Raw genomic sequence first — 26,741 nt, forward strand, 5'->3', positions numbered from 1 at the left:
GAGCACGCCCAGCACTTTGTTTGGTCTAAAACCTTATGCTCCCAAGAATGATAATCATTCTCAAGGATGCCTGCTCAAGTCCGAATATTACTGGACTGGCATCGCTGGGTGTATCTCTTTTCTAACCATGGGGTCGCCGTACTTACGGACGTAATGCTACTCAGACAATAGCCTCTCGCACTTTCTCCAAGCTCCAAGGTTTCTAAATTTTCCTTTACCCCTGAATTGAATAGAGTAATTGGCTGGACTGATTATGCTACTAACTTCTTCCTCCCCAATACCTCCTTATCATTACCTGAACCAGTCTCTGTCACCTGCTAATAATCAAAAGAATTAACCGCCCTGAGAAGAGAATGAAATGAGAGAACACAAAACAGGAAAAACTACAACTTCATGCTGGACAACAGTCTTAGCCTTCGGCTCAGGTGCTACTAACTGCATTTGAGGCCTTCCAGAACAGACTCATGAGTGCCCTTGAACCCTTCTCTGAGTGTTGGCCCCTCTGCAGTGGGTGGAATGGGCACCAGTGTGTCTCTGCTACCCTTGAAGCCGTGATGCTGGTAGCCTACACCTGGTACCTGTCTGTCAAATAACCTAAGCTTAAGAAATTTCTGCTCCACAACTTACTCTCCCGATCCAACATCCTGACAGTTAGTGTGACTTTTCAGGAAACAGTGTTTTGGACGTTCTTTGTTGCTGTCTCACTATTTACCTTCTCTCAAGATCTAACCTAGCCTCCCAGTTACAATCTCATCTCACGAGGGGTCAAGAACATTTCAAAAACTGACAGGTTAGGAGTCTGCCCAGGAGTGATCCTTTGGAAGCGGGAAAGGACTAGTGGCCGAAGCTATCAGTCACTTCAATCAAGTTCCAACTCTTAATCTATTCAATTCGTTTTACCGAGTACCACTACTTTATGTTCACATATGTGATTTGTTACCACTACACATACATTATACCTCTATTATCAATAACATGAATACCCCTATCATCTATTATAACTCTAGGACTATCACATTGAATAACGAAAGTTTTGAGTATGACACAGTAATACATTAGACACATTTCAATACACCTTTACCCAAACATATTTCATTGGTACACCAGTGTATACTTGAGGATCCTGCATGGTGGTAATTGGATGACGTGTATTTGTTTTACCTGGAGGAAAACCCATCAGCAGGAGGGATATGGGATGACTCTATTGGTCTACCTTGTCCATCTCTCCAGAGTCCACCAGACTCCTCACCACATCTCTTCATCTTCCAGACAGTTTATCCCTCAGGTAACACAAATCTTCCTATATTAACCAATATGTGTATGCGTGCATGTGTGTGTGTGTGTGTTCACATTTTAAAACTTAAAACAATACAACGAAAAACAAAACATAGATTTGTTAACTGTCACATAAAACCCTATTTGACAGCTATGTTCGCCCTGGTGTGACAGCCATGTATGGTCGTGTGTGTAAGTGTGGACCTTACTAGCAGCTACTTCAGTTGGTAACTGTGTCACTGTATAAAGTCCTCTATGTAGTGTCCTAATCATGTGCTGGTATTGCTATAAAATGATTTCTCAGTCACCTCAACATCGCCCCCTAGACTAGAAAAATGCTGAAGACCAATGTATATCAATTGATTTTCCCACTGCCAACTCACATGTCATTCTCAGTACCTCACATTCAGCTACTTGACTAAGTGGGAAAGGCAAAGGGGTCTATTTCTATAACACTTTCTTCAAATATAACAGTATCCAGTACATGCCTGTCTAACAGTGAAAAAAATATAAAACATGAAAATTCTACATTTTCTAGGGTTTCACATTATGTTGTATCTTGTGGTAAAAATCCTACTCCAATGTTCTATACAGAGATGCATATCTGTATGTCTAACCTCCAGCAATCTCCTATCCACCCTTTGTGCCTCCATATAAAGGCACATTTTTTGTACAGGAGGCAGGAATCATAAAACAAAACAAAAAAACAAAACAGATATGCAATCTATAAAACATGAATCGCATTTCCACAACAGAACCTTTCTGCTTAAAATCAGCAGTTTCTTTACACATGAAAATAAAACCCCTGACTGTTTCTGTGACTCATGTCAATCTAGTGTGTGTATCTCTGAATTTGTCTTATGTAAAAAAATAAAAATATGTTTTAGCCCCATTGTTGAGACTGTGTCTGATTTTATCTCTACCAGAGCAGAGAGAGAGAGAGAGAGAGGGAGAGAGAGAGAGAGAGAGGGAGATAGAGAGGGAGAGAGAGAGACAGAGGTACTAGCTTCTGTGTAAAGAATGAGAAATAGGAAAGCAATGAATGATGGGAATATAAAGATTTGAATACAAACATACATGCAGAAAGGAGATTTTTTTTTTTTACAACAAAATGACAGCTGGATTGGACTCTGACTCTATGGGGAAATGGCTGTATTCATTTAACTATAATCCCTCCCAAGAATGACTAGGGGGTCTTAACCGTGCAATCCAGTGTCATCCGTCATTTGTTCATTAAGAACTCGGTATCTCATTGACTACATACCTTTTCAACGGACTTTCCTAACTTATAATAGAGAAATGTAAAATTTAACTGTTGATGACTCATCTGAGATACCTAAACGATATTTTGGAGCAAAGTATGTATATACTTCATTGTTGGATAATGATTCTCAGCCACACAAATTATCATGAGACACTGCAGCCTAAAACAAAGAGTGTTCCATTTGTCTAGTGTTAATTAGTCTTTCAAGAGTAATTCTTCTATTTCTCTATCTCCCCCCTTTTAAACATTACATCTATACTCCTTTTTTTGTCCCCTTTATCTGTGAGAAGAAAAACAAGATAGTTATCTTAAAACAGCAAACAAAACAAACATTTCCATTCTTTTCCATCGGCCAGCGATTTAGGAAAGCAAACATGTGACAACATAAAACAAACAAACAAAATCAACAAAGATTACCTTTTAAATAAATTTCTTTCTACATTTTGCACCTTAATACTTACCACAGGTTAACTTTACTTTGTCTAGTTGTAGGATTACAGGTCTGACCTGAACTCTCGAGTTGATTATTGCTTTCACGCACAGCATTTGCTGCTATAACATGTGCGGGCAGGTGTGAGTTTTCTAGTCTATGTGAATTCCTTCTTGGATGATATCTATGTGACCCACCCCTATGTGTATTGTCACTTTCCTTTTTACAATCTCTCCTAATGTGTCCTTCTTCTCTGCAATTCTAACATCTCACTATTCTGGGTTTCCTGTTATGTGGGTTGTATGCTGGTGGCCGTGTGTGCAGTCCCTCTAGTGCTGGGATACTTACCATCATCACCCTATTACTTAGTGTCTCCTTCTGTTTATTTTTATCATGTCCTATAGCTGACTCCCTGAGAACACTTACAGTACTTCCTCTCCAGTATGGTAATGAAGTTTGCACCCTTCTTTTCAATTTTTTCCCTGAGTCAATCCATTAGAACGTTAACAGCAACCTCTCTGTAATCTACATAATCTTTTATGTCTGATACCCCAGTATATTTGACCATCTCCATCAGAGCCCTGCAAAAATAGTCTGTTGCATTTTCACTATCCTCTTGCCTGATTGTAAAAACTTTACTCCAGTCCACTATCACTGGAAAATATATGGCCAACCATGTGATTATTTGTCTAAAATTGTCCTGATTATCATCCTCAGGTAAGGACTCATCCTCCTCCAACATACAATCCTTAATGAACTTTTGTATATCAGTATTGAGAGGAAGACAGGTTTTCAATAATACTCGCCAATCGTTATTAGTTGGCTCATACATATTACCATAGTATCTAATAAACTGCTGACATTTGGTCAAATCTTTCCTAGGATCAGGGAAATCAGACAAAATTGAAAATGTTTCAGACCTAGTGCATGTATCATGCTTTGCTACATGTTTTAAGGGAACGTCACCATCTCTGTCCGCTTTCCCATTGGGAACTGTTGTAGTGCAGACAGGATGTAAGTCTACCAAATGACTATGTTCTGAACTAGTTGCTGAAATTGCTGCTGCAGTACAATGGATGTCTCCCCCTGTGTTAACCTTTTCATTATTCTCACCACTTTCAGCCGCTGCCCCTGTTGGTGGGACCGTCCCTCTTCTTTGTCCTGAAACATTACTTTTAACATTACTTAAAACAACATACAAGTTACTAGTTACAGTTTTTTACATTTTTGGTATTGGCTGTACTTTCCGCCCCAACCGAATTTGTCGGGGGCGTGTTTGCGCTCAGTTCGCCACGCTTTGCAACGCACACTTCCGGAATGCTTGTTTCCGGTACTCTGATTTCCGCTGTGCATACGCTGCTATGCCAACGTGCTACCTTCCATTTGCCACCATTTTAAACAATCATCATGTCTAGTTCTTGTTTTCGTTGATTTGATCAACCGCACTTTATCTCTAACATTATTTAACAGCTCTGCTTCGAAACTACCTATGTTTGGGAAAGGTTTCACACACTCCCGGGTCATCTTGACCCATTTGTCGCAGTATGCCGTTGCATACGCACCATATTTATTATACATAACATACTTTGCCGAACCAACCGGTCCTTCCTTAAGCAGCACAACATCAACCATCTCTAGCGTTTGCTTCGCACCCATTGTGAAAACAACCTATTTCTCAACACTACGCAAAAAGACTTTTTACCTGTTCTCCTTTCAAACAGAACTTACTAGAGATTTTTATCCGTGGACGGTCTCACAGGCTACGCCCACACACCTCCTAACCCAGAAATATCACTATGGACAACAGAAATATCAGCTCCTCGATATCCTGGCTCTCCACAAAATTCTGTTGAGTATTACTGAACTGGTAGTGCCGGAGTTTACCCGTTTGTACCAGCGTAATTCCTCTCAGCCGTTCAACCCAAGTCACAAGCACGGTTGCAAAACCATGCGGTCTGATCGCACCGCTTAGCAATACTAAACAAATCTACCGGAAGTTCGCGTACGCACAGCAGGAAATACACATACGCTCAGCAATTCAATACACTTTAAAACGTAAAACGACAATAAAAAGAAACATTTTTCTTTCTTGTCCCTAGATTCCAATTAGCGTTCCTTCAGTCTATGCAACAACGGACATTCGGTCTCTCAACACAAAGTGAACCACAGGTCTTGAACACATTACGTTCTTTCCTGCCATGCGACGCGTCCGTCAATCCACCCTTTGTTGAGGAACCGAATACCGTGAGCGTTGCATACCTGCCGATAACGTAACTCCTAAACTCATGAGCCCCCAATTATTAAAGTAATTCTATCGTTTTAAAATAAGCATTGCCCACTCAATTGTATGTGTTTCCAAAGCACGAAATGATTTATTATAGTAAATAGTCAACAATTCAATACATTATTATATTATGATAAAGTACAGTACAGCCAATACCAAAAGATAAGTACATACCAATGCAATCGCTTGCCCACGCTGCGCACCCACGGGACCCGGTGGACAGTATATCTGTATAGAATACTGTGTCAGAGTTGACTGAGGGCCAGGGTGTGTGCAGCTATGATTATATACAGTACAGTGTTACACTTGAACAATAGAGATGACGTAGATTGTTTCTATAAGTCCAAACGTTGGGTGGGTCCAGTGTAAACAGATCATAGGTTGATTCAATCTAAGGAATCCAAAGGTGGGGGTCGTCTCTCCAGGGGGTCTGCTCCTTTCATAGCCAGCATCATACAAAGGATTATTCCCTAATATCAATAACTAAAGTATGCAATGTGCGATCTCTTCGCCGACTGCACCGGACATCTGCTGATGATTAGGGGAACAATATGATATCAGGCATGACACCTTTCCTATAACCTAAACCTTTAATAACACTACAATGTACATATAATCAATATATATATATATATATATATATATATATATATAGACTAATAATAAACCCAATACTATCTGCTCATAAATTACAGTGTAACGGAACCAATATGAATTGTATAAATAACTAAATGTTGTAATGCTAGTGTGTGCGTGCGTATTTTACTGTGCGATCGCATCACGCCACGTGTTACGTGGCATACGCTTTGCAATACGCACGGCAAACCAATATTAAACCAATATACTTTCGTTTATCCAATTATACGACTTCAACACTCCGCCCAGACTCCCATCCCCCGATGACCTCTCTATTGTCGTCAACAACACCACCATCTCCTCTGTCACCCAACTTCGCTGCCTGTGTGTCACCCTCAACTCCTCTCTCTCTTTTGCCCCCCACATTCATTCCCTTGCCCAAGCCTGTCGCTTCCAACTACGCAACATCGCCCGCATCCGTCCTTTTCTCTCTCAGGATGCCACCAAAACTATCATCCACGCACTCATCATCTCCTGCCTTGATTATTGTAACCTCCTCCTCACTGGCCTCCCCCACTCCCGTCTCTCCCCCCTCCGCTCTATACTTAATGCGGCTGCAAGACTCATCTTCCTCTCACGCCGCTCCTCCTCTGCCTTCCCTCTCTGCCTTGCCTTACACTGGCTCCCCTTCCCCTACAGAATCCTTTTCAAACTCCTCACCACCACTTACAAGGCTCTCTCCAACTCTACTGCCCCTTATATCTCTAACCTCCTCTCCATTCACACTCCTGCCAGCTCCCTGCGCTCGGCCAATGACCGCCGCCTCTCCTCCACCCTTATCACCTCTTCCCACTCCAGAATCCAAGACTTTTCCCATGCAGCCCCCCTTCTCTGGAACGACCTCCCTCGTTCCATCCGTCTCTCTCCTACTCTGTGCTCCTTCAAACGTGCACTCAAAACTCACCTCTTCCTCAAAGCCTACCAACCATCTACTTAACCCCCATCTCCTCCCTTTGCTCGTCCTCCCTTCTCTCCTCTTGCCTCAACTGGCTCCTATTGTGCCTGGTCTGTTTACCCTCCCTTAAGATGTAAGCTCATATGAGCAGAGCCCCCTCCCCTCCTGTCTCCATACCTGTTCTTCCGCTCCGTCTTTACTGCATATGACTAGCCGGAGTTTCTGAAGTATTGGTACTTTTTGTTCATTGTTCTGTATGATTTCACCCTGTATAGTCTACTGTTAGTACTGTGTGCGGCGCTGCAGATACCTTGTGGCGCCTAACAAATAAATGATGATAATAATAATAATAATAATAATACCATAAAGAAGTGACATGTTACTGTACCATTACTAAGTGAGATGTTACTGTACTATAAATAATTGAGGTGTTACTGTACCATAATAATAAGTGAGGTGTTACTGTATCATAAATAAGTGAGGTGTTACTGTACCATAAATAAGTGAGGTGATACTGTACCATAAATAAGAAGTGAGATGTTACTGTACCTTAATTAATAAGTGAGGTGTTACTGTACAATAAATGAGTGAGGTGATACCATGTTAGAAATGAGTGAGGTTGCACTGTGACATAATTAATAAGGGAGGTGAGACTGTGTCATCAATGAGATGGTACTGTGACATAAAAAATTAGGGTGGTGATACCATGTCATAAATGAATGAGGTGTTACTGTGCCATTAATAATACAATAGATGTTACTGTGCCATAAATAACGAGTGAGTTGATTCTGTGCCAAAAATAATTAGTGAAGTTATACTGTGCCATATATAATATAATAGATGTTACTGTGCCATAAATAATGTGTAGTGATAGTGCTAAACAAAAGAGAAATCATAGGAACAAAGATGTCAGGAAATCATATGATTTCAACTAAAGTTTCATTTAAGCTGAGAAAGCTGGAAATTATATAGTAAAATAAATAAAGTAAAACTCCATGTTGCAGGGTTGCACTTTTCAGCAGATTCACATTCCCTTTAGAAAAGAGTTTTGATTAGATTAAACTGGTATTTCCAGATTGCTGCCATTACAGGAAACACTTGATTATTTAATAATTACAGGTCAGTGCCTGTTCTTATATAGTAACACTAGTTACATCAATCTGGTAGTATCATCATCATCATCACCATTTATTTATATAGCGCCATTGATTCCGCAGCGCTGTACAGAGAACTCACTCACATCAGACCCTGCCCCATTGGAGCTTACAGTCTAAATTCCCTAATATACAGAGAGAGAGAGAGAGAGAGAGAGATTGTGGGTGTTATTCAGGCACCGCAAATAAATGGATTGCAGTAGTGGTTTTTTTTAGAGTCTGTTGATTTTTTGTCTTTGAATAAAGATATAAAAGCTAATGGAACCACAAAACTGCAGATACTATCTTGTGACACCATGGACCCGGTATTGTGAGCAAGCACATGGGGTTAGCAGGCACGATGGAGTTGGTTGAATTGTGGGCTTTCCTTGCCAAGGGTGCATTAGGGGCTTAGTGCACCCACTTTTGCACTGGTGGAAGAACGAAATGACATAGGGCAGGATTATTTAAATGAGATAGAAGTGATGGGCATTTACAGGGGAGTTGCTGCTTTGAAGAAAATCCAAAAGAACTTGAATTCTCCCCACCTCTGAGGTCCCAGATATCTGGTCCTGACCCTATACTTATAACAGGGAGTTATTTGCATTTCACAGTTGCAATTCTGTGGGAAAGCACATTTCAGCAAAAGTAATAAAAAGTTTCAAACACACAAAAGTGACACATACATAATAGAGAGCCCCACGATCACCTCATTCTGTTGATCAGTTTAAGCCACAAGTGGATCTATAACACGGGTCAGTAGGCACATTTGAACACCTAAAAAGCATTGCTGGTCTGCAGATTTTGCGATTCTTAAATGACCCTTACTGTATCTATGAAACCATGGCAGGCTAGTTATAGTTATACATATTTATGTGTGGTCTCTACGTTCACAACGCTGGTACTGAAAGTGTGAGAGTCAGAGGTAACATTTATAACACAAAGGTTAATAGGTAAATAACGTTTCATTTCTTATTTGCAGAGGAAGAACTGGAAAAGAAGATATTTTGTCTTGAGCGCTTTTACTATTAACTACTACAAATGTGAAAAGGTAATTAATTCTTCCTTACAGTCAAAGGAGTAGAATTATCAACCCTTCAGAAAAGGAACAGTGGAAGTTTTGCCCATAGCAACCAATCAGATTCTAGCTATAATTTATATAGTACATTCTAGAAAATAATAGCTAGAATCTGATTGGTTGTTATGGGCAACACCTCCGCTTTTTGTCTTTTAGAAGTTTTGATAAATCTACCCACAAATAACAATCTTGTTCCTTCTTTGTGATGAGATCTGAGTTCAGTTGAAAATTGTGAAAAGAACTTACTAATTTGAAGGTTAGAATACATCAAAAAGCAAAACAGTGAATAACAAGCGAATGTCCCTCAACCTAAATATAAAGCTTTCATGGAGAAATGGTGGACAGCCCACAGCTATGTCACAGACCTAAGGTTAGAATAGGGGGGATATAGAGCTATTCCTAGCTCAGTCTGCATGAACCAGACTCAAGATCCACTCAAGCTTTTTTACTGCCAGGGGCATGGAGAGGGAAAATGTAACATGACAATATTATCATAACATATAAGAACAAAAACTGAATAGAAATAATACATAGTAAACAAGAACAAAGTACTATTAAAAGACAACATTTGGAAGTAATAAAGTTGGTGAATTCTGACTAATTTGTACATGCACTGATTAAATTAAAGTGGAAATATATTTAAATTAGCGACCACAGTGACTAGTATTCCAAGGGAACCAGATTTCTTCGAAATTTGTCAGATTTGTTTCTGTCAATTTTTGTTATTATATCCTTAAATTGTATATGTTCTAATTTATCTATGGTTGTGGCCAGAGGTGGGTACAAGATACGTTGAATAAAGTTTAAGCCCACGTGGGACCCTCTTTTGCTGCAATGATAATTGTGTATATATATGATTATTTTCTTAAATGTTCCATGTGTAAAATGTGGTGTGTTGCCCTGCCATATGCTACCCTATCACCAAAGACCTAAGTCGTTGCCCAGTAACAACAGAGATGGACTGAACGCTGGTCCCTTACCTGTCCATTAATAGACCCACAATACCAGGAGCTGACACTATCTGGTTAAATGGGCAAAGAGATTCCACCTTCCTTGTACTAAGTCATGATTGTTTCATCGCTCCAACTTCCGTTGTTTACATATATATATATATATATATATATATATATATATATATATATATATATATATGTGTGTGTGTGTGCCATGGCAATAGTTCTTGATCACTTGGGTTGATAAGTAGTTGTTATTGCTGTGGACTGTGGTAAAGCAGATTGTTGTGACTTCCTGTTTACCTCCTTCACATAAAGTGTCTTCATTCTGTCCTCTTCTCCCTCTTAGGTTCATTCATACCTTTGCCATTGTCCTCTAGTATTTATACCTTATGAATAAAAACTGCATGTTAAATTAAATACATTCAGCGTTTCCCCTTTTTGTGCCTATATGCAGCCACATTGCAGTGAACGTTTTTGTGCATCAACCAGTTTTCTAATGTAATTAGCTAAATATTCAATAATCAAGTGGCTGTATAGAAAAACACATGAAAAATTGTATTTCATTGAATGTATATTTAGTCGTTTCCAGTGATTGGAGCATGATAGAAAAGAAGTAGGCTGGGGTTGTGGACACCACTGTCTTATACGTTCTTATATATTCTCTTTAGGATCGGGAACCTCTACGTTGTATACATCTTAGGGATATTCTGAAGACCCATGAATGTCTAGTTAAGTCTGGGTAAGTACAAAGTGTTTTATGTATTATCATATGGCCATAGGGTCTAAATAGTGGTTTGTACAATGTATGTCACCTGAACACAAGGGACCTCATATATGAAGAGCACTAGGGGTCTGATTCAGAGTGGAACGCAAGGGAAACCGTAACTTGCAACACACTCAGCAAATCCTAATCTATGGGCAAGTAACTTCTAGCGCCAGTGAATCATTTGCAAACCTCTAATTATAAGCAGCTTGCTAGTTTGGGTGTTCATCATCATTATCTGCTACTTACACCTGCCCCTAACTACCTGCAAATAAAATTATTTGTGCGACTGTGTCGCAGATATAAGGAGTCATAATTGCCAAATAGTTGCAGGACTGAATAGCCGCAGTTGCAAACATTCACTTTGTGAGTATGCACAGTGTGGAAAACACAATGATAGGCTGCACAAACGGACGTCTGTCTCATACTGAATCAGGGCCTGAATGTGCACAGCAAGTTACTTTGGTATTGTACAGTTGCGCCTATGTGCAGGTCTGCCACCAGAGATTGCGGTGACCAATACAAATGTAACAGACAGGGCCCTCCTCTTTTATTATCTCACCCCACCCCCATTTTTATATTATCTTCCACCCAACATTTGGCTCCTCATGTATCCGCCTATTCTCTCCAGCTACCCCCCACCCCATGTTCTCTCCAGTCATCCTACCACTCCCTATTCTCTCCAGCTACCCCCCCACCACCCCCTGTTCTCTCCAGTCACCCTCCCACTCCCTGTTCTCTCCAGCTACCCCCCTCACCACCCCCTGTTCTCTCCAGTCACCCTCCCACCCCCTGTTCTCTCCAGATACCCCCACACCTCCTGTTCTCTCCAGTCACTCTCCCACCCCCTGTTCTCTCCAGTCACCCCACCACCCCTTGTTCTCTCCAGCTACCCCCCCACCCCCTGTTCTCTCCAGTCACTCTCCCACCTCCTGTTCTCTCCAGTCACCCCCCCCCCCCCGTTCTCTCCAGTCACCCCCCCCCCCCCCACCACCTGTTCTCTCCAGCTACCCTCCCACCCCCTGTTCTCTCCAGCTACCCCCTTCTTGCTGGCTCCTTTCATCACCTCTCCATTGACACCGTCATGCAGTATTTAGTTATGTCAGCAATGCTGCAGGGAGCTGGACGTCTGCCTCTCTGGAAGATGCATACTTGGGGGGGGGGGGCTGGGGCTGGAGCAAATGGCGACAGCCATGGTGCCCCCCACATCTTGTGAGTGGAGGTAGACAGGCTGCTTACAAGGGCTTTCCCTGCCACATCCCTTAATTCAGAGTGGAAGCCCCTCTGCACCACCCCACACATTGCAGGAGCAGCAGCTGCCTACCTGCCTACATGGTCTGCATTGAAAGAAAAATGGCTGATTCCAGTGTATTTAGATGTAAATTGCAGGTAAACAGAGGAATCAATTATGAGTTTGTATGAAATGCTATTTATTTGCATTTCATACAAGTTTATTCCCTTCTGAATGCAAGCAATCACACTGTGAGACTAGGTAAACCATGTCCACAAACTTATGGCTGGCTGTAGCGAGCAGCAGCTGTAATCTGCTTACCTTGTTTATACGAGATGTTATTGCATGCCTCTCGATTTAGGATGGACAGTCTCGATTTGAGGGCTTTGTCCTGCCATCCCGATTGGGACAACTTTGTCCTGATCGGTGGGAAATTAGGGAGGTACGAGGTAGTGCCTGTTCACTGCATGGCAGAGCAGCGATGAATGGGTGCTGTGTGTAATGAAGGTTTTGAATGAAAGGGGAGTGGTTCTAGGCCGAGATGTGGCCATGTCCCCATCATGCTGTAACCACATGCCATGTCCCAAGGCCGTCTACCCACATGTTTGGAGGTATGTTATTGTCTACAATCTACAATCTAACTATGCATGTACCAGGTCTAATTAACCTTATCAGTTTTAATGCACGTCATGTCATGAAGGGCATCGAGTGGATAGTGGGTAGATTGGGCTTCAGCTGAGCTACAATATAGGCAGAGCAAAGTGACTGAACGGACCAATAGCTTTCTACCGGGCCAGTGCTGTCACACTCTTCCAAGGCTTTGACGAAGCTGCGCATCTAAATGCATCTGCTCACCGGCAGTATCCTTGGATATGATAAGATGTCATTGCTTTAGTGTAATTGTTGCCCTTTGATAAAGTCTTACATGTTCCCAAAAGATTCTTATCTTATATCATACAGTGCGGCTGCCTGCTCATTCACATGAACTAGGCATTTACCTTCTTTCGTGAACGTTCTTGTAACTATTCCATGACTTGTGGAAAGGAGGTATGGATCTACTCCCAGCACAGGGAGTGACCCACCGCACTGAGGTCCTAGAGAGGGTAGTGACCCCATCATCCATTGTATGAAGGTTGACTACTAACCCTTCCAGTCAGTCTCTGTGGTTACAAAACTTACCACACGGTGCCCACTGCAGCACTTGCTGCTCTCCTGCTATTTTCTTCTGTAATCTACAGTATATAGCCAATAGATTTAGAAGCTCACTGTAAATTTCTGCTGCTTCCTTCTGATGTCACACCTAGAGAGGTATTGGTCCGAGGCCCCAGCAGGAAGAGCTGTGCAAAACACTCCATTGGATTTTGGGATTTGTGGTCAGGTACCATTCAGGAAAGTTGCTGTACCCATAGAGTGCCGTAGAATCTCATTCCACACCAGTACACTATCACCGTAATCTTCCCGTGTGGACAACCAGTGAGCTTGGACTGGTAACTGATGTATTTGTCAGAAGCCCCACTAGAGTATTTGTGGACTGAATGGGTCTCCCCATATGTTTCTTAAACAGGGATGCTCAACCTCCCAGCCTTACTTTTAATGAAATAATTGAAGGCTTCAGCCACTGCATGTTCTGTATTCTCTCCCTATTACTTTACTAGGTTGGCTCTGATCAAAACAGATGTACCCAATCAGGAGCTGTCTGGTGAATGATGAAGCGCTCTGTGACATATTAAATTTGGCTTCTGGCTTGTACCTGTATGTGGGCTGATGTGCATTGTATGCCAGGTCTGCTTCTTGGTCCTAGTCCAGGCCGGGTGATCCCACCAGCATGGAACAGTGAGAACAGTACTATGCAATATATTCCCAATACTCCAATGTTTGTAATTCTTAGCCTGCAACATGCTGGATGTTATTTGGATGGTGACCCACTCTCAAAGGTGTAAAAGCAGATGGGAGGGAGCTCATCTCTATTACAAACTAAAATTAAAGCTGTGTAGTATTGGTGTGCTGTATGCAAAAGAAAGTAGTTTTTACCAGCATGCAAATAAAAGATTGCATTTGAACCCCTCGCATCACAATATGGTTTGTCCTGGTGTACATTTCCACCATCCTAAATCTCAGTGAGGCCTATGATGCTGCCACTGATTGGGGAGGGGGAGCTCTGTGTACTTATCACTGTTACAGGATCACTATACCATAAAACCTACATTTTCATACATGACGTTTAACTAAAGCTCTATTAAAAATAAAATGCTAAAAGTGTATTACTTCCTCAGTGTATTACTTCCTCAGGCAGACAATGCCACATCTCCCATCTTTAGGAGAGTGTCCTTTTGGTATTTGATACAGGTCAAAATGTGTACCAGTGTATAGAGATACTCAGCATCATTATACAGTGCAGTGTGTTCATTATTTCTGTATAGAGATATCCCTAATAATAACAATAATAATAATAGTTGTATTTATTTAACACCTTTCTCCCAATTAAGACTCAAAGCACTTTACACTTGACATATGAAGAATAAATGATACAATAAGCATAATAGAACATCTGATATGAAGCAAAAGACATAAAACAAAGACATATATATTATTAGGTACAAGCAGGGCCGGACTGGCCATCTGGCACTTCTGGCAAATGCCAGAAGGGCCGATGTCTAGATGGGCCGGCCGACACTTCTTGGATTCCTGCACCTCTGCTGTGCGACGGACGAGGGCTCATCTTCTCCCTCCCCCTTATCTTGTGCACTGTTCCCTGCAATGTGGACACAGTTTTTACAGTTTTTATTTATTTTTCTGACCAGGGAGAGGCCTGCGGGGAGGGGGGGGTGCTCGAATTTTTGCACGGGAGTCGCGGGGGTGCCGTGACTTTTGCAGGGGGTATGCAGATTTTCACACGGGGGGGACGACCGCGATTCTCGCGCGGGGACGGGGGGCAGGGTTTTTACCAGTGTGGGAGAGCCAGGGGGGGAGCTGGTGCTGGAAGAGGGTGAGAACCATGAAGGAAGGGGGTGCTGGAAGAGGGTGAGAGCAAGGGGGGAAGGAAGAGGGTGAGAACCATGGAGGAAGGGGGTGCTGGAAGACTGGAAGAGGGTGAGAGCCAGGGGGGAAGGTAGAGAGTGAGAACCATGGAGGAAGGGGTTCTGGAAGAGGGTGAGAGCAAGGGGGGAAGGAAGAGAGTAAGAACCATGGGGGAAGGGGGTGCTGGAAGAGGGTGAGAGCAAGGGGGGAAGGTAGAGGGTGAGAACCATGGAGGAAGGGGGTGCTGGAAGACTGGAAGAGGGTGAGAGCCAGGGGGGAATGTAGAGGGTGAGAACCATGGAGGAAGGGGTTCTGGAAGAGGGTGAGAGCAAGGGGGGAAGGAAGAGGGTGAGAACCATGGAGGAAGGGGGTGCTGGAAGAGGGTGAGAGCAAGGGGGGAAGGAAGAGGGTAAGAACCATGGAGGAAGAGGGTGCTGGAAGAGGGTGAGAGCCAGGGGGGAAGGTAGAGGGTGAGAACCATGGAGAAAAGGGTGCTGGAAGAGGGTGAGAGCAAGGGGGAAGGAAGAGGGTGAGAACCATGGAGGAAGGGGGGTGCTGGAAAACTGGAAGAGGGTGAGAGCCAGGGGGGAAGGTAGAGGGTGAGAACCATGGAGGAAGGGGGTGCTGGAAGAGGGTGAGAGCAAGGGGGGAAGGAAAAGGGTGAGGGCAAGGGGGGAAGGAAGAGGGTGAGAACCTTGGGAGGAAGGGGGTGCTGGAAGAGGGTGAGAGCCATGGGGGAAGGAAGAGGGTGAGAACCATGGAGGAAGGGGGTGCTGGAAGAGGGTGAGAGCAAGGGGGGAAGGAAAAGGGTGCGGGCAAGGGGGGAAGGAAGAGGGTGAGAACCTTGGAGGAAGGGGGTGCTGGAAGAGGGTGAGAGCCATGTGGGAAGGAAGAGGGTGAGAACCATGGAGGAAGGGGGTGCTGGAAGAGGGTGAGAGCCAGGGGGGAAGGAAGAGGGTGAGAACCATGGAGGAAGGGGGTGCTGGAAGAGGGTGAGAGCCAGGGGGGAAGGGAGTGTTGGAAGAGGGATGAGAGCTAGGAGGGAAGGGGGTGCTGGAAGAGGGGTGAGAGAGCCAGGGGGGAAGGGGTTGCTGGAAGAGGGGTGAGAGAGCCAGGGGGGAAGGGGGTGCTGGAAGACGGGTGAGAGAGCCAGAGGTAAAGGGGGTGCTGGAAGATCGGTGAGAGAGCCTGGAGTGAAGGGGGTACTGGAATAGGGGTGAGAGAGCCAGGGGGGAAGGGGGTGCAGGAAGAGGGGTGATAGCCAGGGGGGAAGGGGGTGCAGGAAGAAAAGTGAGAGGGACAAAGGAGAAGATGGTGCAGGGGCATAGGTAAAAGAAAGTGTAAAGGGAGAGACATCTTAAGAATGGGAATGTCAGGCAAGCAGCCATCATAAAACAAAAGTAGTAATGAAGAATGGGAATGCACAGAGGGGACAAGTGTTAAAAGAAAATAAAAAATCAAGCCTTCATACTCCATTCACTTATATTTTCCATACCCCCACTTCTAAATTTCCACTTTGACCACTGCCCTCGGTCCCTGCTCCCGACTGGCTGTGTGAGCTGACAGCTGCAGATCCCTCATTGCCCAGCGTGCCCAGTAGGAATACAGAACACAGGATGCCATAATCAGGTAAGTTCATATATTTTCTCATGTGCAATGTGTTTTTAACCATCCTTTGTTGAACTGGGGGCACTACTGTGTATCCAATGATGTTTAAAACACTATGCATTGCTCGTTATTGCGCTGTAATTTTCTTGCATATTTATCTGTACAGAGACTTTTAATTAAGAGGAAAAAACACTGCTTGTCATAAATTTTATCTGTGATTGTGTCAATATATCTATTTTTGCTTGCATTGTAAATGGTGTATTAAGCTGCTCCTGGGACTCACACTCTAGTATCTGATATGCTGTACCAATTTTTATTTGTGAATGAGTTTTTTGTCTGGGCAATACTGTATGGCATAATGTTATTTGGGGGCACTACTGTATGGCTTAATGTTATTTGGGGCTCTATTGTGGCATAATACTGTATGGTATATGATTTGTGGGCACTATTGCATGGCTAAATATGAATTGAGGGTAATATTATGTGGCATAATATGACCTGGGGGCACTACAGTGTGGCATAATATGAACTTCTGCCAAAGGCAAGTCTCTCATTGTTGAATATGACGGGGGCCCAAAGAAGTTGCTGTACTGGGTGCCAAAATTCCTCTTTTCAGCCCTGCCTGTAAGTCAAGGGGGTAGATGTCTCCAGGTAAATAATCTAAATGTTTCCTATCTAATCAAACTGATGGATCACATCCAATTATCTCTCACCCACCTCCTCTATCCCCCTTAATTAATATACTGTGTTATTTAAAATGAATAGAAAGGACGCATAACCAGTTACAGTAGTATATAAAAATATTTTTCTCTGACATTTTTCTGTAGTTGGAAATACTTTTAATGCGGCCGCGTGGGTTCAAATGATCATTCAATAGTTATGTTTTTTCTGATATATTTGTTAGAGTTTTACTTCATGTGGAATGATTCATGAAAATTCTGCCATTACTATTTAATTGAGGGAAAAGGGTACCTGTTAACTATATGTCCCCATCGACAACTGTTCTGACCCCGCCACCATCAAACTTCTCGCTCTTTCCTCCTCTCTTGGCCTTACTCAGTGGACCTCCTCCCCCACCCACTGTCTTGGTCACTCCCTCGACCTTGTTTTCTCTCACCTCTGTGATCTCTCTGACTTCTCCAACTCTCCCTTCCCACTGTCTGACCACCATCTCCTCTCCTTCACTCTCTCCTCCTCCCCTTCTCCCACCCCGCCTAAGGCCACCCTCACTAGGCGCAACCTGGACGCTATCGACCCTACCTCTTTCTCCTCCTCCATTGAAACTCTCCTATCACCCCTTCCCTCTCTCGCCTGTCCCGACCAGGCGTCCTCTCTCTATAACCTCTCCCTCACTACTGCCCTTGACGCGGTCGCCCCGGCCTCCTCTATCCGCCGACGCCGCCTTATCCCCCAACCATGGCACTCCAAACTCACCCGCTTCCTCCAAAAGTGCTCTCGCACTGCCGAACGCCTCTGGAGAAAATCTCGTTCCCTGGCTGACTTCCTTCACTTCAAATTCATCCTCTCCTCTTTCTGCTCTGCCCTCTCCCTCGCTAAACAAACCTTCTTTAAGTCCCTCATTTCTTCTCAGTCCTCCCATCCCCGCCGCCTCTTTAAAACCTTTAACTCCCTTCTCTCTCCCCCCCCCTCTGTCCCGCCCTCCCTCTCCGCTTCTGACTTCGCCACCTTTTTCTCGTCCAAAATTGAGGCCATCAGACTGAACACCTCCTCCTACCCTTCCCCCACCACCCTCATTTGCTTCACCTCCCCCCAACAACCAACTCTGGTGCTCCTTTTGCCCCACTACAGGTGAAGAAGTCCGCTCCCTTATTCTCTCCTCCCCACCCTCTACCTGTCCTCTCGACCCCATCCCCTCTCACCTCCTTCACTCTCTCTCTCCCACTGCCTGTTCTTACCTCGCTCACCTCTTCAACTTATCACTCTCCTCTGGCTTTGTCCCCTCCTCTTTTAAACACGCTCTTATCTCCCCTATCTTGAAAAAACCCAATCTCGACCCCACCTCTCTTGCTAACTATCGCCCTGTCTCACTACTCCCCTTCGCCTCCAAACTTCTCGAGCGGATTGTCTGCAGCCGCCTCGCCAAACATCTCTCTGACTATTCCCTCCTTGACCCTCTACAATCCGGCTACCGTCCCCTCCACTCCACCGAAACTGCCCTGGCCAAGGTTACTAATGATCTCCTAACGGCCAAGTCCAAGGGTCACTTCTCTATACTTATTCTCCTCGACCTCTCCGCAGCCTTTGACACAGTGGACCACCCCCTCCTGCTGCAAACCCTTCTCTCTCTTGGCCTCTCTGGATCTGTCCTTGCCTGGTTCACCTCATACCTTGCTAACCGCTCCTTCTCTGTATCAACATCTGGCTCCTCCTCCTCCCCCCACCCTCTCCCTGTTGGAGTCCCGCAGGGCTCTGTTCTCGGTCCTTTACTCTTCTCGCTCTATACTTCCTCACTTGGTGCTCTCATCTCCTCCTTTGGTCTTCAGTATCACCTCTATGCTGACGACATCCAACTCTACATCTCTTCACCTGATCTTTCCCCCACCCTCCTCGCTCAGGTATCTGACTGCCTCTCCGCCATCTCCTCCTGGATGTCGGAGCACTTTCTCAAAATCAACATTTCCAAAACTGAACTCATTGTCTTTCCTCCTCCCAACCATCCATCCCACCATGACCTCTCCATTGTCGTTAACAACACTACCATCTCCTCCGTCACCCAACTCCGCTGCTTGGGTGTCACCCTTGACTCCTCTCTCTCTTTTGCCCCCACATTCATTCCCTTGCCCAAGCCTGTCGCTTCCAACTTCGCAACATCGCCCGCATCCGTCCCTTTCTTTCTCAGGAGGCCACCAAAACCATCATACACGCACTCATCATCTCCCGCCTGGATTACTGCAACCTCCTCCTCACCGGCCTCCCCCACTCTCGTCTCTCCCCCCTCCGCTCTATTCTCAACGCGGCCGCAAGACTCATCTACCTCTCACGCCACTCCTCCTCTGCCTCTCCTCTCTGCCTTGCCCTTCACTGGCTCCCCTTCCCCTACAGAATTCTTTTCAAACTCCTCACCACCACTTACAAGGCGCTCTCCCACTCTACTGCCCCTTATATCTCCAAACTCCTCTCCATTCACACTCCCGCCCGCTCCCTGCGCTCGGCCAATGACCGTCGCCTCTCCTCCACTCTGATCACCTCTTCCCATTCCAGAATCCAGGACTTTTCCCGTGCAGCCCCCCTTCACTGGAATGACCTCCCTTGCTCCATCCGCCTCTCTCCCACTCTGTGCTTCTTCAAACGTGCACTCAAAACTCACCTCTTTCTCAAAGCCTACCAACCATCCACTTAACCCCTATCTCCTCCGCTCATTCTCCCCTCTCTCCCATTCCCTCAACTGGCTCCTCTTGTGCCTGGTCTGTTTAACCCTCCCTTAGGATGTAAGCTCACATGAGCAGGGCCCTCTTCCCTCCTGTCTCCTCACCTGTTCTTCTGCTCCATGCTTATTGCAGCAGCCTGCCTGGAGTTTCTGAAGTATTGGTATTTTTGTTTATTGTTCTGTACTGTTTCACCCTGTATAGTCTACTGTTTGTACTGTGTACGGCGCTGCGGAAATCTTGTGGCGCCTAACAAATAAAGGATAATAATAATAATAATAATAATATGGGCCTGAGTCATTAAGGAGAGCAAAGCATAAAAAAGGAGTAACATTTGCACCTGGGCAAAACCATGTTGCATTGGAAGGGGAGGTAAATTTAAAATGTGGGAACATATTTATAGTTGGGGTAGGGCATGAACTAGATCAACTTTAAATTTCAGTGTAGTAAAAAAGCTAATAAGTATTTGTGTGCTAGGTGAAAAAACAGCCAGTATTTAACTTATGTGCAAAATAATAAACTAATTTGCACCCCTTGCATTGTTACATGGTTTGTCCCAGAGAACATTTACTCCTTTTTTGCCTTAATGACTCAGGCCCTATGTGTGTAAGTATTCTGTTGTTGCTATTTTGTGGGAGATTTGAAAAAAGCAAAACATTGGTTTCCTACAGTGGCGCCTGTATTATTGGTGGTATTGCTGTAGTATGGGGTGGCGTGGTGGTGGAAATGTTGTAGTGTGTTTGGGGCTTAGTATTGCTAATAAGTATGATAGGGTATTGCTGTAATGTGAGGATGATGTCAGTTGCTGTAATGTGGGGGGTGATGCTGGTTGCTGGAATGTGGGGGTGATGTTGGTTGCTGCAATGTGTGTGTGTGGGGGGGGGGGGGGGGGAGTGATGCCGGTTGCTGTAATGTGGGGGTGATGCTGGTTGCTGGAATGTGGGGGTGATGCTGGTTGCTGCAATGTGTGTGTGTGTGTGTGTTGATGCCGGTTGCTGTAATGTGGGGGTGATGCTGGTTGCTGGAATGGGGGTGATGCTGGATACTGTAATGTGGGGGATGATGCTGATTGCTGTAATATGGGGGTGATGCTGGTTGCTGTAATGTGGGGAAGGGGGGTAATGCTGGTTGCTGTGATGTGGGTGGGTATCGATGTAGTAGGAGTGTGTGTGGGGGGGTATTTATTACTGTAATTTGGGTACTAATAATGTAATGTCATGGTATTTATTGATGTAATATAGGTGCTAACAATGTAATGTTGAGGGTCATTAGGAGAAATAAATACCCCCCCACACACACACTCATACTACATCATGTTGTACTGCACCAGCAACACACACTGCGCCAGCATCAGTGTGCAACAATATAGTGCATGGAGCCTACAAGAGGTGGGCCTGTGTGCTTTAAATGCCAGGGCTGATTTTTAGCCCCAGTCCGGCCCTGGGTACAAGGCAAGTATAGGGGAGGCAGCCATCTTGGATGCACTCAGGTTATGCCTGGAGGAACATTATGGACAGATTACCTACAATATTGGAAAAGACAGACGTGATACAGGGCTTAAAGGATGGGCATCCAGCTTGACTGTGCTCAAGTTATGCATTTAGATAATAGGGGAACAGGATTACTTAAAATACTGATGAGACACAGACCTGACACAGAGGGTAGAGATGACCCTGCTATTGCAAGTTTACAATCTAGGGGGGGTTTCACACATGAGGATCTTGTTCTACTGGGAGGGAGAATATGGTGAGATCTGGTAAACATAGTTCCAGGCTTAGACATCCAAGGTATATGATGTATAGATTGTACAGGTGTAGTGGGTGGTGTCTTTAAGCCTTATCTGGATGCTAGGATCTAGTAATAGATGAAGCTTGGGCCTAGATTGTACAGGGGTCTAGTGCAGAGACTAGATGAACCATATGCATAGATGGTTTAGACCTGGATAGGGTAGGGGGACTGTATGGGGCCTAGATTGTGCAGATGCCTAGTTGGTGGAGTCTTGGATGGTATAAGGGTCCATTTCGAGGCCTAGATAGTGCAGAGGCCTGTTTGGAGGCCTGGGTAGTGCAGGGGTCCGGTGCATGGCCTAGATGCAGCAGAAGCGTAGATGTTTGAGGCCTGGATGGGGTAGGGGGACTGTGTGGGGCCTAGATGGTGCAGATGGTCTAGTGCGGGGTCTAGATGGAGCAGAATCCTAGATGATCTAGGGGTCCATTGTGGCGGCTAGATGGTACAGAGGCCTGCATTTGAGCAGGCCTGGATTGTGCATGGGTCTAGTATATCGAGGCCTGGATGGTGCCTCTGTGTCTCAGGATGGTGAACACTGCTGGTCTGGTAGGGAGCCAGAGATCCAAGAAGGCAGCTCTGCAGGAGCATCTCCAGTATATGAGGCAAGATGGTGGCGATGAAGCGCACGCCAGAAACACCCACAGGAGGTGGGAGGAAGCAGAGCCACCACACAAGGGGTGCAGGACAAGCCAAGGTGACCGAACATAGACAGTGTGTTCAGTATCAGTGGATACTGATACTTAATCATTTTCTACAGTACGGCATGTTCACTATTAGTGCATACAGATAGTCATCATCACCATTTATTTATATAGCGCCACTGATTCCGCAGCGCTGTACAGAGAACTCACTCACATCGGTCCCTACCCCTTTTGAACTTAAGGTCTAGATTCCCTAACACACACATACATACACACACACACACACACACACACACACATGACGCCAGTGCTGTACTTATCATAATGATACAATTCTGTACTTATCATAATGATACAATTCAGCACGTTTATTTTTAGTGTATATAGATTTGTATCATAATGGTATTGCGGCATGTTCATTATCAGTGTATAGAAATACTCATAGTAATTATACAGTGCATCATGATCTTTATCTGTGTGCAGGGATATATATTATCATTGTATATATTATCTTGGTATAGTGATATTTAGGGAAAACTGATTGACATTATACAATTGTGTATGTTAATGCAGCCTAGGGTGTACACAGGTATGCAGTACAGCATTATTAACCCAGGTCACAAAGTGATTAAATCAAGATGCAATTACACCGATTATTACTATTACAGCCCAATGAACTCTTATAAAGTGAAGCTTCCGCTCTGAAGTCAGTGCAAACCACAGTACACAGGATGTCTCATCTGAACTTCCTCACCTTTCAGTACCACTGAGAAGTCTAAACCAGCAGAATGTGATAGACAGCCAGGGCACACCTGGCATGTGCCTACCAACCGTCAGTAGGTGCTGACAGTACAGAAATATATATGTGTGTGTGTGTGTGTATATGTATATATATATATATATATATGTAACAATAAATGTAATAAATACTGGCGCTCAAACACGAAATAGGTGAGTCAATAATAATATGAATAACCAATTTTAGTATACACTTTTCTTCATAAGAGAAGGCAGCCTCCCTCTCAATTTTCGGATGGTACTCCGATCAAGGAATAAACAATGTTAACATTCAGCATGTATCATAAAAAAAAACACACTCACAATGTAAAAAAGGTATAAAAGCTTATCTGTAATCCTGTGGACATAGGGTACTGCTACACATTGTAGATCACTGGGATATATAGGAAGTAGACACCAATGGGCTCCGCACAGAAGTTCTCAATGGGGTAACTTTTCAGGGACCAGGTAGACAGTACAACCTTACGCATACCAGGAGTAGTTAATGGAGAACAGCCTCAACGCGTTTCGTCATATAGACTTCATCAGGACCTCATAAATGCTCATGAATGGGCACAAATTCTCATAGAAACACTCCAGCATCTTCTGGAAAGCCTTCCAAGAAGAGTGGAAGCTGATATTTCTGCAAAAGTGGGACTAACGCCATATTAAAGTATATGTATTAAAATAAAATGTCATAACAGTCCCTGTTGGTGTAATGGTGTGCGTGTGATATAGATAGATATATATATATATATATATATATATATATATATATATATATATACATACATAAAATATACATATACAGAGAGAGAGAGAGAGTTATAATATTATAGGGCTCACTCATGGGTCCTGTAACAAGGAAATGTTTTATTGCAACTTTTAAGACACACTTGGTGACTATCGTCAGACATCACCCTGGTTATTCTATGTAGTGAAACAAGTGATCATCTGCTTGTTTTACTTGATGTAATAAAATCAACTCGTGCTAAACTGGTGAGTGCTCTCTCTCCTCCTCCTCTCTCTTCCCCTTCTCTCTCTTCCTCTCTCTCTTCCTCTCTCCTCTCTCTTCTCGCCCTCTCTCTCTCTCCCTCCCTCTTTCACTCCCTCCTCTCCCTCCACTCTCTCTCTCCAATCTCCTATCTCCCTCACGCTCTCCTCTATATTCCTCCCAGGCGCGGACTGGCAGGTTTCGGCCCGGGGGGCGCACAGGCGGCCGCATCGTGTGTCACGTGATGCGGCCGCCTGTGTGCTGATGCGGCCGCATCGGATGCGGCCGCCGGTGCTATTGATAAATTATTTCATCCACGGGGGCTGATGGGGGGAGGCGGCCGGCCCGAACAGCCGTTAGACTGAGCAGCCCGGGTGGCCGCTGCCCCCCTGCCCCCCCGGTCCAGCCCGCCTCTGCTTCCTCTCTCTCTCACTCCTTTCTCTCACTCCCTCTCTCCTCTCTCTTGTCTTCCCTCCTCTCTCTTCCTCCTCTCTCTTTCAATCTCCCTCCTCTCTCACTCTCTCCCTCTCCCTCCTCTCTCTCTCTTCATTAGAGTAATTAATGGAAAAGTTATTTCTGAGATAAAACAGCTTTGGAAACTGAGGTGTACATTTGCTCTGGACCTGGAATCTGGTTTCTTCTGTAATTAAACTGTTAATTTTGAGGTTTTCTACAATAATATATTTCCATTACGTTCTGTGAATGTACCTCACCCCAGCCTTTATCACAAGTTACATCTAGTGGTGAAGAGTAGAGATCCCAGCTAAGGAAACCACAGTGATTCGTTGCAGAAACATATGGTGAAGGGTCAGATAGTGTGTACTAGATTTTGTAGAACTTCACCTAAATGCAAAGGGCCTGATTTTAAATGCAGAGATGCCCTGTATGTGTCTGCACACCTGTGTTTCCGTACTCTGTGTTGCCCACTTTCAGTCTAGCACATAGATGCGCCCGGAACAAAGATCCATCAATCATATTTATCAACTCCAAAGCTTGCACCCAGTTTATGTATGACATCACCATCATGGGAACTTTCCTATATGTGGATAACAAGGGTAGTTGAGAAATGGGATTTGCCCTGGGGTCTCTCTGTATAAGATCATCATTGATTTATTAGGATGCATTGGGTGTCTCTGTGCAGAACCTCAGCATGAATGCTCTTTTGTATTGTAAAATACCTACAATAGTGCAAGTTTATCTAGTTTTGGGGGTGAAATGCATGGATTTAGTTGCCAAGATGGTGGCAACTATGGGGAGATGTGTGGACGAGGTTTTTGCAGTGAAGTGTAGAACGAGGTTACATCATACTTACCTACTTTCTTCAGCTCTCTTCCGGGAGCCAGCCAGTGGAGGGGGGCGTGAGGGGGCGGGGCGGCCAAAATCGCGTCATTTCGGCCCCGCCCCCTGTGACGTCATGACGCAAATTGCGTCATTTGACAGCGGGGGGCGGAGCTAAACGCCGCGATTCATCGGGAATCGCGGCGTTTGGGATCTAATTCTGCCCACTTCACTAGGAAGTGGGCACTTCCTAGTGAAGTGGGCAGAATTCGGGAGATTGCCACACTCGCCCGGGAGTCCGGGAGACTCTCGCAAAATGCGGGAGTCTCCCGGACATTCCGGGAGAGTTGGCAAGTATGGGTTACATTTTGGGGATGAGATTATTTACATGAGATAAAATGGTGGATGGGTGTTTCTACATTCCCTGCTTTGCGGGAGGGTGTGTAATATATTTCACCCACGAAAGAGACTTTGGGAGAAATATATTGTTAGCAATATTTCTTAAGTGGTCATTAATCAAATAAGGTGCACCAATACGGCCGGAGAGACAAGTAAACACACACAGGTGGGCTGTAGTATGGCCTAAGCAATATTTTCTTTTGAGCAATCCAATTAACTCTTTCAGTATCAAGCTACAGATGTATCCAGTGGTTTGTAGGGACAGAACTCAAATCACCGGTGATGTGTGGTGCTTCAAAAACACTGAAATCACCAAAAAAAACTCTAGAAAAAAAGGCAATTTTTCTTTAGAGCTGCTGCTGGTAGGCTAGATAACTAAATCAGTATGCTGTTTGAGCTATCTTGTCATCAAAACATAAAAGGGAGCACCAGTGTCTATATTATGAGGGCAATAATTATTTATTGATTAAAGGGGCACACTTGTGGCACTACAACTGCCAGTACGTACATAGATCCAAACACATGCTGGCACTTATAGTACCACAAGTGTGCAATATACATGGTGCACCAATCATGAATAATTATGTATGGCTTATGGGTAGTACTGTAGGGATCACCCTCTTTTTCTGATTAGCCCAGCGCTTCCACTAGTATATAAATTAAGAAAAATGTTTTCATTAAAAACCATAGACATAAAATAATAGATAAAGTATTATTTTATTTCTATGGTTTTTAATGATTTTTTTTTCTTAGTTTATATACTGCAGTGGAAGCACTGGGCTAATCAGCAAAAACAGTACTACCCATTAGCACTACAGCCGCTCCCTACAGAGAAGGGCAGCTTAAATGGTCAGGGGGGCACTGGGATCTTTTTCTTTTGTAGTACTCAAAGTACCACTGAAAGAGG

General features: G+C 44.4%; 1 protein-coding gene across 5 annotated transcripts in view; it reads left to right on the forward strand.

The window, feature by feature from the left end:
- Window positions 1–26,741, forward strand: part of PLEKHA2 (pleckstrin homology domain containing A2) — an 83,689-nt gene that overhangs the window by 33,674 nt on the left and 23,274 nt on the right. For all 5 annotated transcript variants that reach the window (XM_075207018.1, XM_075207014.1, XM_075207015.1 and 2 more), the window contains 2 exons: window positions 8,900–8,968; window positions 10,620–10,690. In XM_075207018.1, the coding sequence (XP_075063119.1) occupies window positions 8,900–8,968; window positions 10,620–10,690 (140 nt within the window). The remainder of the gene's footprint in view (window positions 1–8,899; window positions 8,969–10,619; window positions 10,691–26,741) is intronic.

Source organism: Mixophyes fleayi, chromosome 4 (assembly GCF_038048845.1).
Source record: "Mixophyes fleayi isolate aMixFle1 chromosome 4, aMixFle1.hap1, whole genome shotgun sequence".
Lineage (NCBI taxonomy): Eukaryota > Metazoa > Chordata > Amphibia > Anura > Limnodynastidae > Mixophyes > Mixophyes fleayi.